General features: G+C 44.5%; 2 protein-coding genes across 2 annotated transcripts in view; both read right to left on the minus strand.

Annotated features, from left to right (window-relative positions):
• Positions 1 to 10,228: 10,228 nt before the first annotated feature.
• On the minus strand, positions 10,229 to 12,482 carry LOC308367538 (inositol hexakisphosphate and diphosphoinositol-pentakisphosphate kinase 1-like). Its single transcript, XM_080841473.1, has 3 exons — positions 12,028 to 12,482; positions 11,657 to 11,782; positions 10,229 to 10,515 (listed from the first exon to the last, which is right to left on the minus strand). Exons 1-3 carry the CDS (start codon positions 12,146 to 12,148, stop codon positions 10,427 to 10,429), a joined length of 336 nt encoding a protein of 111 aa, XP_080697599.1. The 5' UTR covers positions 12,149 to 12,482; the 3' UTR covers positions 10,229 to 10,426.
• Positions 12,127 to 20,801, minus strand: part of LOC308367537 (inositol hexakisphosphate and diphosphoinositol-pentakisphosphate kinase 1-like) — a 23,564-nt gene continuing 14,889 nt past the window's right edge. Inside the window, exons 26-28 of the mRNA XM_080841472.1 lie at positions 20,690 to 20,798; positions 14,891 to 15,046; positions 12,127 to 12,165 (exon numbers count right to left, since the gene is read on the minus strand). Of these exons, the coding sequence (XP_080697598.1) occupies positions 14,934 to 15,046; positions 20,690 to 20,798 (222 nt within the window). The 3' untranslated portion in view covers positions 12,127 to 12,165; positions 14,891 to 14,933. The remainder of the gene's footprint in view (positions 12,166 to 14,890; positions 15,047 to 20,689; positions 20,799 to 20,801) is intronic.

The raw sequence follows: 20,801 nt of genomic DNA on the forward strand, positions 1-20,801 counted from the left end.
TTCTTATTCAATCATCCATCCGTTTGCTGAGGAGTTAGAGACCTCTATCAATGTGGCCGGTGGTGTCTCTAGGCCAGACCTAGACAGTGCATCTTTTGAGTATTCCTCTTTCAAAGAAGACCATTCACTTACAATAGATTCTCCTCTTTCATGCTCTGCATCTCAAATAAAGGATGAATACATGGAGGTTTCGGAAAAACTGGCCACTGTTTCAACAACTGCCGAGTCCACATGTAGTCCCGAGGAGATCAAACCCTTTCCTCCGGTATCCTCCACTGAAGGAATGAAACAAGAGCAAATGTTATCAAGCATCAAAATGGACAAGGGACAGTTCTCTGACTCAGTTCACAAGCCTAGCACTGATGATCTGCAATGTTCAGGTCCATCGGTTCAAGCCCACTCTGACTCCGCACAACCTGCAGGAGCAGAATCCACAGGCAGGGCTTTGTTTGATGTTTCTCCACTGCAGAAGGCTGAAGACCGCTCAAGCCGACAGGAAGAGAGCTCTGCAGAAAAAGCTCACACAAGTGAACTCGAGGACAGCACTCTATCATGTAGAATTGGATGTAAAAGATCTTCAGTCGCCGAAGACAAACCCGAAATGATTTCTTTCACTGAACAGCAAGCAGATACCAAAACCTCAGACTCTCTGACTCCTGATTCCCTGGCTGAGAGCTTCCCACCACAACCGCAGCCAGCAGGAACCTCATCTAATGGGCTCACAGAGGTCAGCATGAGTGCAAAAGACGGAAGCAGTAAAGCCAGTAAGGATGAAGCAGCCTCTGGCACTGAAGCCTCAACTGCAGCAACAGAAGAGAAGATAGAAAAAGACAAGCAAATGAAGGGGACACCAGACGAGTGTGAGAGAAAGGAGAAGGAACAGGAGAAATCTGAAGATCGAAAAGAAAAAGAGGCCTGTAGGGTCGAACAGGCGGAGAAAGAGCAAGAGAAGGATGGACAAGTTCAAAAGGAACTAAAAAGTACAGAGAAGCTTGAGAAAAAGATGGATACAGAGAAACAGGCTGACAAACCTGAAGAGAAAAAGGAGAGAGAGGACCAGAGGGGGGGAGAAAAGGAGAAACCTGATAAGCAAGGAAAGGAAGAGGCGCTTGGCATTAAGCCAAGTGGTACATCTGACTGGCAACTGCAACAGCAGGGTGCTGCATGTCCAGGGGCCCCTCCTGGGTATGAAGACGACGACGATGATGATGATGATGATGATGATGATGCTGATGAAGCAGAGGAGGCTAAGGAGGACATTCAATGTGACATTGGGCCATCAAAGCCCCCTGCCTCTCCTGTCTCCATGCCCGCAGTGCAGCAGGCTACTTCTCAAGCAGCCTCAAGGAGGTCTGGGGAGGAGTCCTCCCGACCATCTGACCTCTGCATGGAGTCCACGTCCAGCTACTCCCCTTCAGCATTCAAGAAGCACAGAGGTGAGCTCTCCCCTTCATTCATCAACCCCAGCCCACACCCGCTCTCAAGCGATGAGGGCGAAGAGGACAGAGAGAGCGAACATTCCAATGACGAGGACGAGCGTGAGCAGCACTCCGTCAAACGGAGGTCTCACAAGCAGCAACGCCATCAGGCTCCCAGTCAACAGGGTGACAGTAAAGATGGCGGCTCTCAACCACCCTCCAGCACAATGGCATCTGGCCATGCCATTGGGCTTGCAGGAGAAGAGACTCCTCCAACCTCTTTGAGCGAGTCGTTGCCCTCACAGTCTGATTCTGACGTGCCGCCTGAGACAGAAGAATGTCCGTCCATCACGGCCGAGGGAAACCTGGACTCTGACGAGGATGCCGAACATCTCCCAGTTGACAAGTTATCTGGCGTTGCCAGTGGAAGTGGAAGTGCAGGAACGCACCCTCCTGCCTCCCCCAAGTCATCAGATAGGACTCCTGATCCCCCTCCGGCTCCCTTGAAGGACCCTCTTCCTCATCCCCCTCACCCTGATGTGTGCATGGTGGACCCTGAGGTGTTGCCCAATGGCGACAGCAACCTTAAAGAGAGACTGGTGAAGAAGGACCTCAAACCTAAAGGGTTGCGAAAGACCCTCGGGAAGCCAAAGTCGGCCTCACCTGGACGAAAGGGTGATGCCAGAGGCAAAAGATCTTCTACTCCTGTAAAACAGACATCCAAGGACTCCTCACCTCGAGCTTCCTCTCTGATCCGGAAAGATCCGGAGAGGGCATCCCGTTTGTCAAGGATGTCTGAAGGTCAGGGCTCAAAAGGCGATCTATTCAATTCAACCAAAGGACTGGTCAATGGTGTAAAGGGCAATTTAGGTACCGTAATATGACTTTTCCCTTCATTCAAAATATAATTTCTCTACAAAAATGATTGATTACTATTGATTGTTGATCCAGAGGGATATTTTTAATTATTTCTGTCTTCTGTCTGAAACAGGGCTGTGCCAATGAAGTTACCATTCATTGAATCAACTTTACGTAGAATTCATGCTTTCTATTGTTTCCATCAGATTAAATGATAATATTCTCATTTCAGATTTAGGGTTAACTGCTAACATTCATGAGTTTCTGCATGGAAGTGTTACGATACTGATGTCATGCCCTTGTCTTTCAGGTTCTAACCAACAGAAACCCAGTTCAGCTGTTCCACCAGGGCCGCCCATCTACGTAGATCTCGCTTATATTCCCAATCACTGCAGCGCTAAGAATGTTGACCAGGAGTTCTTCAAGCGGATTCGTGCTGCCTACTATGTGGTGAGCGGAAATGACCCAGGTAGCGGAGAACCCAGTCGGTGTGTCCTGGATGCCCTGCTTGAGGGAAAGGCACAGTGGGGAAACAACCTCCAGGTACATTCTTCAAACCTTGGCTTGACACATGACCAAAAACAGCACTAGAAAAGATATATTCACTACTTTGCCTTCTTCTTCTTCCCATAGGTGACACTTATTCCTACACATGATACAGAAGTGACAAGGGAATGGTACCAGCAGACCCACGAGAGGCAGCAGGATTTGAACATCATGGTTCTGGCCAGCAGCAGCACTGTGGTCATGCAGGACGAATCTTTCCCTGCTTGCAAGATTGAGTTTTAAATCTGATCGTTTTTCTGTTGTGCTTTATTTCTCCCTCCATGGAGATTATGAGGGGAGCTGCTTTGTCTCTTTAAGTGTCGTACTACAGATTGCTACATATCTTAGCTCCATTTTTCATTTAAAAGGCCTCATTCTCTAATGTCGTTTAGTTTAGGCTTTCTTCTAACTTCATAACTGGTTTATGCATCATTTAAAAACATCTACAAGGGTTCAACATGCAATGTGTACCGGGGGCACAGAAGCCATGAGAATGTAAACTAGGATGCAGACTGGAATTCTCTGTGAAGCTTTTCACAGACATTTAAAACAAGACATGCTTACTCAATATGATTAAGCCCTCTCCTGAATTAGACATGACTAGAAGCACAAGAACGCCCTTTAAATGTCATCGGATACACAACCGCTCCTCACTTATTTGGTGGTCTATATTTTATATCCACATGTTTAAGTTTTGTAGATCGCATATGAAACAGGAGGAAACCTCTGATGGGCCGCATATGCAACATGACGTTTCGGTTGTAGATACCTACAGCAGGCCAATGAAGAGATTAAATTGTATTTTAAATATTTATCATAAGGACAGTTTGCAAACTTCAAAGTGCGATTTTGCCAGTGCATGTCAAGCCTTGATGGGGGTATTGTGTGAGTTTCTTGGCACACAGGCAGTGTGCTGCAGTTGAATGTGAACACGCTCTACGTTATAAAACTGATACTGTATTGCAAATTGAAAATCAAAAGGGTCTTTGAGGTGCCAAACTTCTGTCAGAAAACATTTTGTGAAGATGTCCAAAATGTACTCTACAGTGGGCTACCTACAGTAAAGCGTGTGCACAATAAGATGTATGTATTACTGACTGCCATCCAGCCATTGTGAAGTGTTTTGAACAGCTTTATTGCTATTGTTCTCGTTGTATAAGCAGAATGTCTGATAGCAAGGCATCTTAGACAAAGTATAGGGCTTTGGCTGACTTTTCCAAACTGCAAAAGTGAACTAGTGCCGATGCTCTTTGGCTGTGCAAGTTAACATAACCATGAGAGACCGATGTTGGGTTTATTTCAGGTCAGTGACAGTCATGCCATACAACCTGTCTGTTCTCATCACTGAGCATTGCCCTTAGACATATAGTCAATGAATACAAGATCTCTGATAATGTCGAAAACATGTCGGCAACAGTTACAGACCTTACATACTTTAACTAACATTTTAGAGAAATGTTGTACACATTCTTTAAAGGTAATGCAGTTTAATAATGACTCAAAATCCCTCTGGTGACAAAATGTAATTGGTTTTTCCTCAGCGATTGTAGCAGTAGGGGCTTCGATGTATTGATTTTAAAGTGTGACTGACTGAGTGAGAGAGATTGAGGATGCTGGTACTGATGACAGCAGGTTCATGATGACGTGCCTTCTGGGTGAGACGGGCGTACCGTAAAATCACGAGGTATACAGGACTGGGCAGGAGAAAATAGTCTGAGTAAATACTGAAGAATAGTGGACAATAATGCAGAATTTTTCATTCTACCAAAAAAAGTAACCATTTCCATGTTGTGGTTTTGTTGCAGACTGCTACTGTCTGGCAAATTATAAGCTGATAAGGTGGTATTCATTTGTTTCACCATACAGCGTGATATATCCTATTCTAAAGTGGCACATGGGCAGAACATACCTGGAAACGAGACCGATTGCACCATTGCACCAATTAAGACTGCACTTTTTTATTGTGTGTGAGTAGAAGCTAATGGGAGTTGCACAACATGCATGGACAGACTACAGTGCTCTGTAAATAAGAAGAGAGGTAGTGGCGTTTAGAACCTACCTTGTAGTCGAAGTTTACTGTAAGATGATGTTACAGCATGAGAATGTGCTATAGGTGGTAGAGGTACTGCATAGCATGTTTTCCCAAGTAGGCCTCTGTAGTGTAGTGTGACTCTTCGTAGACCGATGTGTGTGTTTATGTGTTTTACTAGCACAATGGGTCAGACTTGAGGATATGTTTTTTTCGATGACGATATGGTTGTTTTGCTGGATGGGAAGAATGCTTGTGTTGATACTTTGGCACTTTACAGTGAGATAACTGAACTGACGAGTTGGATTAATTTTAGCATATCATTGATGAGATTTTGTTACATTTTTCTTTCATTTTGTAGCATATTTTTGTATTTATTTACAATTATGTCATTTGCATTAGAATTATCTTACCATACATTATTTTATAACAGCATGTAGAATTTACATGTGTTCTTTACAAATGATTTCTTTACTCTTGTTTAATTTCAATTCACCATGCTTTAAATACTTTGGGCTAAGAGGGGAGTTTCTATGGAGGGGTCTGAAGAAGCAAAAAACGGATCTCAGTCGCTACACTCAATCTTGTCCCCTTTGAAGAGGTTGCTCTGACCTTTAGTTAGTGCAGTGTGCGTTTGTTGCTCTGTCAAAGTTATTGATTTGGCTAATCAGTCAACTTCAGACTAGCTTACCCTTCTGCTCAGTGGGACCAGCCAACTTATGAGGTTCCACTCAGCACCTCGTGTCATCTTCTCGGCGAGCCTAGTGTAATGTGGGGGATTAACTCCAACAATAGACTTCATATGTATTCACAGGATGTTTGACTCTTTCGCTGACAGACTGAGAGTTTGAGAATGCCTGCAGTCCTCTTAGACCGCCAAGCTCTCTGAGGACTGAAGGTTCTTATACGCTGTGTACGCACAACGCTAGCAGTATGGGTCCCTGAGAGAAACATAGGGTGTCTTATCTAGCTCTCTTTGAAAACACAATAGAATGGCCTTGGACAATTAGGTCTGCTGTACCTGTTTGTATACTGTACACGAGAAATTATATTATAGACTCCTCACTATACAATGGATACAAATCTTCAAATCAGAGCAGGATCGATATGAAAAAGATATTTTTTTCATCCAAACAAGAAACTGATTATGAAATAGTTTAATATGATGCACTGTAATGTATGTCTTCACATTGTGGTATATTTTTAATATATGAATAACTTACTCAATTCCAAATAACTGGCCTTAGTAACACGCACTTTGGGGCCTTGTCAGTTTTCTGTGAATAGCTGCTGAATGCAATATATGGTGTATAAAGGCAGAATGCACTAAACTAATCTAATATTTTTGATTGTTGAGTTGATAATCTGAATGCTGTTTGGGCTCACAAAAATTAAACTTGCAAGCATATCACAGATTTTTGAGGGAGAAAGCTGTACTGTTTAGTTTTGGGCCCACAGTGACGTTGCTACATTGTTAACTGAACCATTCAATTATGGTACATTTGTTAACAGTGTAGTTGATGATCATCGATTCATTTCTGACATATTCTCACTTTTTAAGTGGAATATAATGGTTCCTGAGAGATCTAGATGTCTTAGGGCTGTCCAACTAAAACCGAAATACTCTGATATAATCTATATCAACTACAGTTACAAGGTTTGGTATCCTGATTATGACTTGAAGTATTCTGAACTTGCATTAAAGATCAAATGAATGGTATGTGTGCAGCAACCATGTGCACTCAAATGTGTGTATACACATGACAACAAAATACGACGAAAACGATGTAATCTTATTATTGTAAACATTTTGATTTTTTTTGTGAGCGTTTCATCCCCTTTGTAATCCTACTCTTTCAAAGCAAGCAGAAATAGACTGCAGAGATGAACAGCTGCTTCAAATCCATTACTTTTTTTGGTCCGAACTATCCATCCAAGTCCTCCGTCATATGTCTGACCATCTCAATGTATACCATTGCAAATGCTCCCATCTTATCTCTGCATGTGATCTAAGTTATAATCTTGAATGTATTTGTTTCAAATGGAAATTAAACAATTTAAGAGCTATATTTGAACAAGCTATTTGTCTTAATGGTACCGAAAATAGCATATATTTACTGGGCTGTGCTTCTGTTTGCCCCAAGGTGTTGTTAAGAAGATGCTGTGATAGTTCTTCTGGTTCCCGCCGCTGTATTAATCTTAGTTCTGTTCCTCTCGAGTGCAATACTCCACATCTCTATTTAAATCTAAATGCAAAGCTAGACTTTCTGCTGATTTACTGTAAAAGGGAAACATCCTGGTGATCATCAATAAAAAAATGATATTCAAAATCAACAAAGTGTCTGCTGTGTTTCTGTAAACATTTTAAAGCAATATAATTAGTTGAGTTAGGTTGAAGTGTACCTTTAATGTCTCTATTTCATATCCAGTGAGGAAACTGATTGATTGATTGATAAGATATCCAGTTCATAAAGCCTTCCGAAGATTTGTTAACCTGTGAACCGAGACATTAGCACACACACAAACGTGCACACATACGCACGCACGCACGCACGCACGCAGCTGACCTACACTTGAAAGAGAAAAATATAAACCCAGTGACATTTACTTGAAATATAACAGGGGAGAGTCCCATGCTGGCTATTCAGGAGCATCAGTGATACTGAGATGGCTCAGACACTGGCACAGCCACACTGAGATGGCACAGACACAGGCACAGACACACTGAGATGGCATAGACACTGGCACAGACACACTGAGATGGCACAGACACTGGCACAGACACAGGCACAGACACACTGGCACAGACACAGACACACTGAGATGGCACAGACACTGGCACAAACACACTGAGATGGCACAGACATTGGCACAGGCACACTGAGATGGCACAGCCAAACTGAGATGGCACAGGCACACTGAGATGGCACAGACACACTGAGATGGCACAGTCAGGGCCACAGGCACACTGAGATGGCACAGCCACACTGAGATGGCACAGACACACTGAGATGGCACAGACACTGGCACAGACACACTGAGATGGTACAGACACACTGAGATGGCACAGACACTGGAACAGCCACGGTGTGTTGCACAGGCTAAATATCTCATAGCACTGGATTAAGAGGTGTACAAGCATGTCCTCTGCCTCACTATCTCTCCAGACACCAGACTGAGCAACCCCACACTGGGACTGGGGTGCTGGCCTCATCTCTCTGCCAGAATGAGATCACTAATCTGGCAGCCATCCCCCCCCCCATCCTCAGATGAAATACCCACAAAGCACTTTGACATCCCAGGCAACTCCACTGCTCGGTGGCCCAATGAAAGCAGTTGCCATGACTACCACTTTTCGCTCAAAAATGTTCAGAGGAGAGGGTTTTGGGAGGAGCGGAGGAGGCAGCAGCCTCAAATTGGGCACTGATGGCTTTGTGCCTGATTTTCCCCGACCGTGACTCGTCTTCCCAAACAGATCCAAGGCGGAGAGAGATTTGATGTTAGCGCTCTGTATAAATCTCACTTTCACTCTGCACAGTTGGGGCTCCTTGGGATAGTCTAAATGAGGCCAAGACTTACATAAAAGTGCAGTTGTTTTCCAGGGAGTGTTTTGACAGAGCACACTTTACATGCTAGGTGGAGACTGAGCACAAGAAACTTAGCAAATGAGGTACAGGAGGAGTCCTCGGGTAGAGTACTGCAGACAGTGCAACCGGTCACAAAGTTCTTTGGCAGCCTCTGAAAAGCTTGGAAGTCAGTGCAGTGAGTGACATTGCAAAACATCATGGGTCTGACATCACCATCTGGCTTTGTGTCCCAGCTCGGTTTGAATGAATGGGGAGAAAATGGCAAGTCATGTCTGAGCCCTGCACAGAGCAGAGCCTGTATCCATGGCAACTAAACTTCCACTAAAGGCGAGGGATGACTCATCATCTATGTTAATATCGCCTTTTTGCCCGACGGTGACTAAGGTGGAAGACCATTAAGGCATTCCAAACAATCCAAAAAAAGGTGTTCATGTTCACCAACCACTTTGCAATACACCACATTAATCACCAGCATTTTTATTGGCTATTACCCAGTTGAACCATTAAAGTATGGATGTAACATCTTATAAGGTACAAGCCAAGTAACAACAGAAGGGGATATTTATTTGGATTTTAGATGCATTGTAAATATTTACAGTAAACATCTGAAGCAGCATAACCATCACATGTGAAAATAAATAATCGCATAAATAAATCAAACCCAGAGTTTAAACATCCTCTTTACATAGAAAAATCACATGATCCACACATTTAAAACAATAATTAAAATGTTTTAGTCCACATAATAAACGTAATTTTAACTACCCTTTAGAATAGTAGATCTTTACCACATCAGTGTGTCATTTGTAAAACACTGAAACAAAGAACATTTTTGGTGAGCCTGGACATAGACTCCCACTTGATAAGGAAAAGATAATTGTTCAAAAATACTCAACAAATTAACACATTTGGAAAATTATAGAAACTGAAAAGACTGAAGGCTCATGCAATGGCATGAAAGTACTCAAATTCTCTTTCGCATTCAAAGGTCAAACTATACGATAGTACAGTATAACCGGCTCGATGTCTTGATTGAGTTTAAATTGGACATACTGGTGGTGCAAAACGTTGGCAAGACAGTAGTCTGAAAACATTCATTCACAACACAACAACAGTAGGATTTTCATTGGAGTGGTTGTTCTTTTTCTTTTGGATAAAAAAATAAACTGTAAAAATAGTTTGGAAAAAAGCTAAACGAGGCACTGGTGGTATCACAATATTTCTATGAAAATATATTACCGAGTATTTTTATACTGATATGTTTAGAATCCTATTAATCCCTTCTTTAAAACCCACATCAAATTTAATCATCAAAATAATACAGACAAATAAAAGTAAACTATCTGTCTCGTGTTCAATGGATCTCTTGATCATGCCGACTGCGACGACCAGCTGCTCCGGATCCTGGCTGCAGACTCGGACGCATGCTCCGAGGCTCCTATAGGCCCTAAAGTCTATCTCTCAACAACACTGCATGCTGATTGGAGGAATGGCCTCTTCCTCGTGCTTTACCACATGGCATTACTGAGTTTCACCTGTCCTCCAAGTGGCCAACAGCAGCGACAGGGAATGATGGTCTCCCTGCTCTCTTTCAGCCTAGACCCAGCAGTTAAAATACTCCCCATACATATAGAACCCCGGCTAAGGAGATATGTGTGTGTGTGTGTGTGTGTGTGTGAGAGTGTGTGTATGAGTGTGTGTGAGTGTGTGAGTGTGTGAGTGTGTGTGTGTGTGAGTGTGTGAGTGTGTGTGTGTGTGTGTGTGTGTGTGTGTGTGTGTGTGTGTGAGAGTGTGTGTATGAGTGTGTGTGAGTGTGTGTGTGTGTGTGAGAGTGTGTGTATGAGTGTGTGTGAGTGTGTGTGTGTGTGTGTGTGTGTGTGTGTGTGTGTGTGTGAGCATGGTCAGCCGGTCCCTGGGCATGGATGCGCTCTGTGGTGTCCCAGTAGTATGGCTCCTGGGGGAGGAGTCTGCTCTGCTCACTCTCTTACTCACTCACTCAAAGGGAAACAAAGCAATGGATCCGGCAGAGGGGAGGACGGCCCTGCGCTAGACACCGTGCTGGATGGGCTACTGATATCTGCACAGACGCACGTAGGCATGCAGGCACACACCACACACACACCAAACGCACACACACAACACACAACACACACACACACACACAAATGGAGAGAGAGACAAAGAGAGAGAGAGACATTAAATTACTTCATTTTAGCAGAATAAGGGAGACTTTTTCAATAAGACAAACAGGTAGCAAACACATAGCAAAAATGACTTCACATTGCATATTAACACCAGAAATCAAATGGAATCAAAGGCATGATTGCCTTGGTTTGGACGCTCTGGTGAATGACTTGTTTGAATGGACTAGGCAACATGAGGATCATTCAGCATATCAAGGCAATTAATCTGTTTTGCCCCACATATACACGTCTACTGAGACCGCTCCAAAAAGATGTTACGCAATTGCCAATTAGAACCAACACAGTTTTAATCTACAGGACACTCGTGTCCTCCAGCATGTTCCCATCTCATACCCACAACAAAGACATTACTGAAAAATGGGTTATAAATGGGACCAGACAAAGCTGGAGCTGCGATCTGAATTTTAGCTGCTAAAACAATCCTGGTGACTTTAGAGGCCTGATATTAAATCACCAGGCTGACACAAAAGACACATCCCGGGCCGGTGGAAACAACAGCCAAACAGTGGAAAAATGCGAGAGGCAGACTAAGTGGGACCAGAGGTGAGATGATGAGGAATTGGGTGCGTCAGTGAGAGCCCTACTTCAGTTCTACAGAGGAACAGAGGAACTTCATCAGTTCAGTGAGAGCCCTACTTCAGTTCTACAGAGGAACTTCTTCAGTTCAGTGAGAGCCCTACTTCAGTTCTACAGAGGAACTTCTTCAGTTCAGTGAGAGCCCTACTTCAGTTCTACAGAGGAACTTCTTCAGTTCAGTGAGAGCCCTACTTCAGTTCTACAGAGGAACTTCGTCAGTTCAGTGAGAGTCCTACTTCAGTTCTACGACCCACAGATGCAAAAAAAACAACCCCCAAAATATCAACTCCCCCCACACTGCGAGGCACTTTTGATAAATGTGCCTGCAAGCTGTTCGCAGGTCAGAAATTCTCCATAAACGTTGGCGCAGACACTCCCCTGGCAGCTTTCCTGACACCCTGTGTGTCGGTTTCAGAAGGGAGTGGTGTTGACACTTACAGCAGAGGGGCAGGTCTGTGTGAGGCTGCGTGGTACGTGGAGGGGCGGGGGCGGCGGCCATCGTGTCCGACTGGGAGTACATGTCCATGGACGTCTGGGACTGGGACTCAAACAGGGCTGAGAGGGCTGGAGGGAAAGGAGCAGACACACTTTCAGCAGGATAGAGTTCCCAGTACACAGCTTGGGGCGAGCGTGATAGGGGTGTTAAACATAGTGGGGTATGCAATAGTAGCATCATGCCAAGGTCACCTGATACTAGAATGCTTTGCCTTAGAGGGTACTGAAAATGTATGATTTATTTGTGTGTGTGTGTGTGTGTGTGTGTGTGTGTGTGTGTGTGTGTGTGTGTTGCTTGGCAACGTTGTAGTTACACTTCAGAGTCCTGGAGTGAGTGTCGCCCACGTCCTCACAGACGGTGGTGAGGAACTCGTCCACTTGCTTGAGTGAGAGCGAGTTGTGGAGCGTCTCCAGCGGGTAGATGGAGGGAACCATGGAGCAGCCTTCAAATCCTGCAGCCAGGGAAAACACACACAAACACACACTGTGTCCAACACACACCTCCTTCAGGGAAAACACACACAAACACACACTGTGTCCAACACACACCTCCTTCAGGGCACATCACACACAAAATAGCCCCAACTACCTGGGTCAAGAAACTCTCTCTCTCACTCACACACACACACTTTCATAAACAATAGTGTTTTTAAAGCGGCCTAGTCACACTCCTTTCCCCCCATGGTGTCACATGTCAGTGTACCATGACAGACCCACAAGCAGTATGAACAGAGAAGCATGCCATCGGCAGAGCTAAATACCACTTCGCATCACGGTCTAAAAAAACCTTCCACTGCAAAACCAACATTATGACTTTACACGTATGACTCCTTTACACGTATGACTCCTTTACACGTATGACTCCTTTACACGTATGTGTCCTATACACGTATGACTCCTTTACACGTATGACTCCTTTACGCATACGACTCCTTTACACGTATGACTCTTTTACACGTACGTCTACTTTACACGTACGACTCCTTTACACATATGACTCCTTTACACATACGACTCCTTTACACGTATGACTCTTTTACACGTACGTCTACTTTACACGTACGACTCCTTTACACATATGACTCCTTTACACGTATGACTCCTTTACAAGTATTTTGTTTACTTTTGTCAAGCTATAGCTTCATGGCTAATTACTCACTAGTGATACCACTGGCTGCCTCCACTGCAATGCAGCATTTGTTCAATTGCACACATCTCTTTTCTCCCATTTCCTTATTGTGGCTTCACTTGTCAATGATCATAGTATCACAGTCCACAGCAGTGTTGTTTCATGACCGCTACAGCAAGTACATGTATTTCATGTTATCAACATAATGTAAAGGAATATAGGATAGCAGGTGACATGCCAGAAGGCTGTAACATCTTTCTCATTCGCACATATGCTCATATGCTGCTGGCCGGAGCCCGAAATAATCACAGTAGTCATACTGGTTCAGCTTGTGCTCGTATTATGTGTAACTCAGCTTGCAACTGCCACCTAAGAACAGAGAGCAACAATTAAAAGTAGAGTCTCCCACAGACAAAACTTCCATTTGTTCAGCAGAATAACAAATATATCTGTAATGATATATGAGACCCCCGTGAATCATACACTCAGAACTTTACCAAAGAGATAAGGGGCCTCTGCCTTGTCATAGTACAGCATAAATCAACCCTGAATGTCCCTGACGCGGATGGAAAGAGAGGAAGAGGTGTCGCCTGATGTGCATAGAGCTTCAGCCTAATTAACGAGTGTTCAGCTTTAGTGAAGCAGTTACATCCTCATCATTCAGAGGAGGAGAAGAACAACTGCAATTTGGAGGGTGGGAGGGTGGTGGGTGGGTGGGTGGATGCAGTCTCCAATAACCACGGTTACGGCATTTATATGTGCTTTTACCTCTTGAAAACCTACATGCAAAAGGTACGCATTCATACCGAATGGCAAGTGTGTTACTCACTCACTTAATGGCAAGTGTGTTACTCACTAACTGGTGAATTAATGCTCTAGAAGTGTGGTGCCGGCATCCCAGCATCCGCCTCCCTCTACCTCGGTCTTTATCTCTCCTTCCCTCCCTCTCTCTCCCTCTCTCTTTCTCTTTTCCTCTCTCACCCCCTCATTTGATTCCTCTCCAAATGTCTGTGCAAATACAGCATTCAGCTCACATAGCAACTGCAGCTTGGAGCAAACACGACAATCCCTCACTGCTCGACCCCATATTAATTTACATGAGGAAGAAAGGGGGAAAGAGACAGGGGGACAAGGAGGGAGGGAGGGAGGGAGGGAGGGAGGGGTGACACAGATAGCAGCAAGAGGGTGAAGACGAGACAAAATGAGCAATGGATAGTGATGTAGGGAAGATGCTGACTTTTAAACAAAGGCTTGTGAGATGTCCGTCAGCCAATGTTCGTGCTGCAGAATGTCATACTTTATGACTGTGATATGTCTTCATGCTGTGTTATCGAGCTGTCTTGGATGCTAAACAACTCAACAGGGAGAAAATAATATTCTCACCAAGGCCCTGTACCAAACACAGAGCTACTCTAATCTATTCAAAAATGTTCCTCATAGCAAGAAAAGCCCACGTCTTGACAGATTGGATGAGGTTTGAATACAAATCTTACTTTATCCAAAGTTTGGTTTGCAACATATTATTAACTGTTTAGAATTCAGTTTCATTCAGGCACTTTACTTAGCAACTGAGGCAGATACCTCTGGAACATTCTACAAAAGAACAAAGCTTCTGCCAGCTCTGTGGAGGATTTCAGTCCTAAAGCTTACCCAGCTGCAGCCAATGCGTCATGCGAGGCTTAACATATCATTGCAAATGCAGTGCAGGTATCCATAATGCCATTCATGAACCCATTCACAAAGCACAGGAGCGCCGCTGGGCTGGCGAGGGATGGATACACAATCAATGAAGAGCACTGGGAGGGCAGGCTAAAGCTTCCCAAATTCTTTGCTTAAAGAAAACATACAAACACGTTGGAGAAAAGGGCAACTGTTTGTTGATATTTCTAGCAAATTCTTGGGATCTCATCTCAAGTGGCTCTTATTGTAAGGGGGGGAAGGGGGGTGGTGAGGGGTGCTCTTTAACCCTACTCATCCTGTGGCAGACATGCAAAAAAAACATGCATGGGGAGGAAGGATAGCGAGGACGAGCATGGAACCCAACGTACTGTACATATTAATGCACTCAGGGGGCGTCTGGCCTGAGCTCAGCTACTTCCTGAGCAGGCGGAGGTGGTAGGAGCACTGGTGCAGGTGCTGGGCCAGAGCAGGGTCACTGGACAGACCCCTCAGCAGCTGGGTCACATGCTGCTCCTCCTCGGGCTCTACGGGGAGGAAGAAGGAGGAGGCAGGGAAGGAGGGAAGGAAGGAAAGAGGAAAGGAGGAGGGATTGAAGGAAGGAGGGAGGGAGGGAAAGAGAAGGGAAGGGGGGGGAAGGAATAGGATTAGTGGGAAGAAGTGAAAAAGGACGAGTGGACGATACAAAGACCAGGGTAGTGGGAAGAGAGAGCGAGAGCGAGAGAGTGAGAAAGAGAGAGAGAGAGTTAAGAGGAAATGGATAACACAGATAAAAGGATAAGGAGAAAAAGAAAGGATTGGCAAACAGTGAGGGGGATGGAGGATAAAAGGCAAATGCAGGGAATAAGGAAAAACAGGATAATGGGATGGGATGGGGGGGATGAAACGCTGCCTGTAGTCACCCATGCATCCCAACGAGGATGACTCATCGTCAAGACTGGCCTCATTCTGCTGGTACCCAACGCAACTACTGGGAGCCCTCTTCAACATAAATACAGAGGATTTCAGAGGAAGTAAATATTCTGGACAAAGTCATTCAAAATCATCTATTGGTGTTTTATGCGTTATGTGGTTGTTTGGATAATGCCTGTTTAGGATATTTAAAGCCTACCCTAAACACATGGAATGAGACTCCTTTATAATCAGTTTGAATGAAATATCCAACAATTTTACAATAATACAATTTCATATTAATTAAAAAGTGTGTATCTTATATTGGCAAAAAATGTAGTACCAAATGAATGCGGACATGGGGGCCTGTATACATGTGGGCCTGTGTGATTCCATATGGTACTCTTGGCATTGAAAACAGAGAGAGACACACACACACACACACACACACACACACACACACTTCAGTCCTCAAATGACCTACGAAGCTACACCCGCATTACTTAAACCAAGCCACAGCTGACTGAACCTCAAGGGGTGAAAATTATGTGGCAGTATCAGTTAATACAGAGGGCTTGAAGCACTCGATGTTCGTGGCATACTGAAAGTCTTACTTGCGTGCAGATGCTTTCTTAGAGTAAACAAAAAATGCCAGAAGGAAACCAAACAACAATGTTTGTCTCACCAAAATCTAAATCTATCAAAGGTATCAGAAGGAACCAAACCACTTGACTTGTAGTACTTACGAGGTTTATTGTTATGCACCAAAATGCAAAAGAAAATGTATAAACTTACTTGGCAATACAACTATATTCTGATTCAGATTCTGACCAAAAGAGAACAGCTTTGTTCCGCTCTCTGGCTTCGAAAATCAAAAGATCCACATCCTTGGAATAAATTCACTTGCTCCAGAGCACCAGCCGAATGTGCTTCTGTTTTACTAACACTGAAACAACAACAACTGCGGTTTGCACGTGTCCCTTTGAAAAGAAACTGCGAAACACAAATACACACTAAAATGCCCAAGAAAACAGAGTGTGACCCATGACCTTCTGACATACAGGTGTCGTGAAATGGTTAAACACTTTCCCACGAGAGTGGAATGAGATATTAGATTATGTGGATGAGAGACACAGTGCATGAAATGTTCATAGACACACACGGGAATATATCTCCAAAACCACAGATATATTATTGATATATACAGTGCATGCATATATCCATTGGGGGGAGAAAAGAGGCATTTCCACCATTGAGTCCAAAAAGCAAAAAGTGAATTAGAGTAATTTTAGGAAGGTGGTGAAATGGGGTGAAAAGGTCATGGTGAGAAGAAGGTTCTGGAAATAAAACAGCTGTCTTGAGTGAGAACCACAATTATGCCACAAAGTAATCACAACGGAGAGATCGAAAGATGCTCTCCTCCAGTGGGCATGCAAGGCAGGGGTGAACGGAGGCAGGGCAGGAAGGAACTAGAAAACAACAGACATACCGTTAGTCGGATGCCTGGCATATGACACAGAAAATCTCTTTACTGCCGGCATAGAGAACAATTCTGAGGAGATAAAAGAGGCAACTGGTGTTACTGACACAGCATTGGAAGGAGTATGTCTGCCTTAAAGTATGTCCATTTGTGTGTGTGTGTGTGTTTGTGTATGGTGTTGGGGACTATGCATGTATGCAACACTAGTGTGTGTGTGTGTGTCTATGTGCTGAATGAGATCAATGAAGACAGATGGCTAAAAGGATGGTATGGTATGAAGGACAAAGCACAATGGAAAACTCTCTTTGTCTAAACAGATTTTGATATCAGTTGAGAAACTGGTCTCTCATTTTAGACTGTCAACAGACAAGACCAATGGGAGTCAAGGGCACAGGTACATCCCAGCATTTCATATATAATCTATAACTTAAAACTGGTAAATGACACCAACTCGTTGAATTATCTAACAAGCATAAAACAACATACAGCACAACCTGTCTTTAAAACTCCATGTTTTGATTTGTATATCAATGTGAACAGCAAATTCAAAGCAAAGAGAAACACATAATCAGAATTCAGCTTGCTGGCAAGTAAGGGAGTCTGTCCTCTGAACTGAACCCAATACCATGACATAGCAGTATTTCATTTCGCCTTTCTCTTCCTTTGGAGCACAGTGACACCTGGTGGACAAGGTTGACATCGCACAAAAATACAGTATATTAAACTCTCAACAGATAGCATACTGGGACATTCAAGTGAAAGCTATCTAAAAAGCATTAGCAGAGAGTGTAAATGAACTAAGGCTAGCACATTTTCAAATCAACTGCCTTCTACCACAACACAAAATCCAGTGAACAGAACACTGCCTCCACTAAATGTATAGCAACACAACTATTCCGTGAGGGGGTAAATATCAAGAATTAAGATTACGATTGGGGGATCAGTAACCTTTAAACCATTTATCCATGACTAAATCATTCTTTGTTTCATAATCTACAGTGTGTTTCAGTGTGTTATGAAATACTGAAATATTGCCTGACATCAACTGCTTCACTGAGAAACGTTGTGCTGACAGTGAAATCCAAATTTTGAAGGCGACAGAATTGCTGAGGGTAAACCGATGCACTCCCATGCACAGTTTGTGATCTCTTTCTGTTAGTGCAAGTGAGTGTGCCTGGTCTAAAATAACACACTATGCCCTGTAGCCTCCCGAGGGGGACAGGCAACCAAAGCAGAGGTACGCGAAGGTTTTTAAAACGACCCCCTTATCCCTTAATTAGGACTTAAAGTGGTCATAATCAAGTGATCTTACTCATACACCCGTTAGTTTAGTGGAGACCTGCCTCGAAAAGTGTTCCTGACTGTGAAGAGGATAACCCACTTCTCTAAAAAACCCTTCTGGGTTGTGTGAATGGGACTAATAACACCAGCTGCAACTTCACAGTAATAAGCTATACAGTAAGGCCACTAGGTTTCCTAAGGCTTGATTACCAGAAATTAATAAAGGTTATTAAAAAAAAAGGAAGTGGCCTTATACGGGTGGTCGGAAAAAGGGGTCTGGGTGTTCAGAATGGACATTTTCGGTTTGTTGGGGGTTGAACAAGTGCGTGCAAGGGTTTACCCCGAGGTGAGTGTTTTGTGGGCAGAGAAGAAAGTTAATCCAAGGCTTGCAGTGGTTTAAGTGGCGGGATTATAGTTGGAAGGATTGGAAGGGAAAAGGCCCCAGCTGTGCCAAGTGATTACATGGCACCAGTGGACCAGTGGTCCTTAGAACGGGGAGCCATGGGCAACCATTAGAACCGGGAGCTATGGGCAACCATTAGAACCGGGAGCTATGGGCAACCATTACAACCGGGAGCTATGGGAAACCATTACAACCAGGAGCTATGGGCAACCATTAGAACCAGGAGCTATGGGCAACCATTAGAACAGTGAGCTATGGGCAACCATTGGAGAAGGAGACTGGAGAGGTACAGAGAGGATGCAACAGTGTGGCAGCAGGGGGAACAATGTTGGCAGTTTGGGATCTAAGCAGATAGGAAGTAGAGGAACCTGATGCTCCTAGTATCTGCCATCCTGGGTCTTCAGATAAAGAATCTCTGTCTACATTTCATATCACATAGCCCTTATTATAACTTAAATATTCAATCAAGTACTGTGTAACATTGCCCATTGATACTTTGTACATACACGCAAACTAGAGTAAGGATTAGAGTTAGACTTAACTAAAGACAAAAGTATCAAAATGGTGTTAATGTTACATCATACTGGTCCAACTGTGATGTAAATAGGGCTACGTCAGGGAAGGTGTTGTATATCTGTGGAAAACAGACCCCACTGATCAGTAATAATGTTTTATAGGGGCATCGGTATGGGAGGAATCTTGACAATCTAGACAGGAGTCTGGACAGGACTAATCCTCAGGTGTGACGGGGATGGCGGGGAGGACATACCATCTGCACGGGGGTTCCGATGCACGCGCCCAAGGTCGCTGAGGTTGGGGGCGCTGCAGGACGCTCCCAGGCCAGCGGCGCTGAAGAGGCCCGGGAACAGGCTCCCTGTATGGAAGAGCCACGGGTTGGGGGGGAGGGAGGGAGGGGTGTTAAGTTAGTTCTCACCACGAGACATGCAGTCCTTCCCTCAGTGATTTAACTCCCTGTGTACAGGGGGGAGCTTATGCTTTGTGATCTAACTTCAAAATCAAGTCAGGGCCACCTGTGCCTGCCTTAAGCACAGTGGCATGTTGCTATGTGTTTGTCTGCCTGGGAGTGTGTGTGTGTGTGTGTGTGTGTGTGTGTGTGTGTGTGTGTGTGTGTGTACACTTTTGAATGAGGGTGTTTTTTTACCATGCAAGGGCTTGTATGTATCGGTATATGTGTATGTTTGTGTTTGTGTGAGGGTGCAAATGGATGTGAGTGTAGCTGAGGGGGTGTGTGTATTAGTGTGTGTGAGTGTGTGTGTGTGTGTGTGTGTGTGTGTGTGTGAGTTTAAGCAGTCACATAAACAGTTGTTAGGAGGAGTCCAACTGTCCCATAGTTAACACACCTAAATATCCTAAGAGAATAAATGTGAGCTTTAAATGCTTGCTTCTGTCAGACATTCAGAGCCCATTAAATGTTAAGTATTAATGGAAAGCTCACACACATCATTAGAGCTCTCTGACCTAGCAGCTCAGATGAAGCTGCTTTTTAGGATGGAGAGATTACGTAGATACAGACCGCACCGCATTCCCCCATGACGTCAGCACATTCCAGCACCTTCAAATTTACTCTCAACAAAGCCTGTCAGGCACAACGTTTCACAGCCAACCGACGGCAAACTGTCTGCAACCTGGCCACAACGGAATGGCACAGTAGCCGAGCGCAAATATCACTAAGATCTGTTGCCATCGGAAACCAAGCAGCTGACAGCCCTATGTCGGCAGAAGTAAAAAGTTCCCCCAAACACTTTGAGAATGGGCCAATGTAGGAGAGATACTACAGGAATAGAACCTTGGGAGGTGGCCAGCTCCCTTATTTAGCTCACAGCTGGCAAGGGGGACGGATATTCCCAGCTCTACCCTCAACTCCATTCTGACCTCGGGCACTGAGAGCCTACCGTGGAGCTCGTGACCACGTCACTGGTGCCGTGCCACCGGCACAGCTGCGTGGTCATCCAGGCCCAGACACTATTTCACTTTCACTGGACCTGGCGAGGCAGCACATGCTGCCAGTTATAGTGACTGTGAGGGTAACTTTGGTCCAGCTAATGGAGACAGAGGGAGCGAGGGGGGTTGGGGGGGGTGAAAGGTGACACCCACCAAGGCCACTGGTCTTGATCTCTGGGGACTGATGGGAGCAGGAGGGGAAGAGGCGATAGGATGACCCCCGCGAGGAGGAGGCGGAGGTGGAGGAGCTCTCTGAGAGAACCTG

Source organism: Sprattus sprattus, assembly GCF_963457725.1.
Source record: "Sprattus sprattus genome assembly, chromosome: 7".
Taxonomy (NCBI): domain Eukaryota; kingdom Metazoa; phylum Chordata; class Actinopteri; order Clupeiformes; family Clupeidae; genus Sprattus; species Sprattus sprattus.

What these genes read in the sequence shown, in the direction of transcription:
- LOC308367538 (XM_080841473.1), bottom strand. Translation starts at nt 12,148, where the DNA reads ATGGTTCCCTCCATCTACCCGCTGGAGACGCTCCACAACTCGCTCTCA. An exon ending in TCACTCCAGGACTCTGAAGT is followed by an intron (nt 11,783 to 12,027) that starts GTAACTACAACG and finishes CTTTCCCTCCAG; the next exon opens with CCCTCTCAGCCCTGTTTGAG. An exon ending in CACAGACCTGCCCCTCTGCT is followed by an intron (nt 10,516 to 11,656) that starts GTAAGTGTCAAC and finishes GCGTCTGTGCAG; the next exon opens with ATATCAGTAGCCCATCCAGC.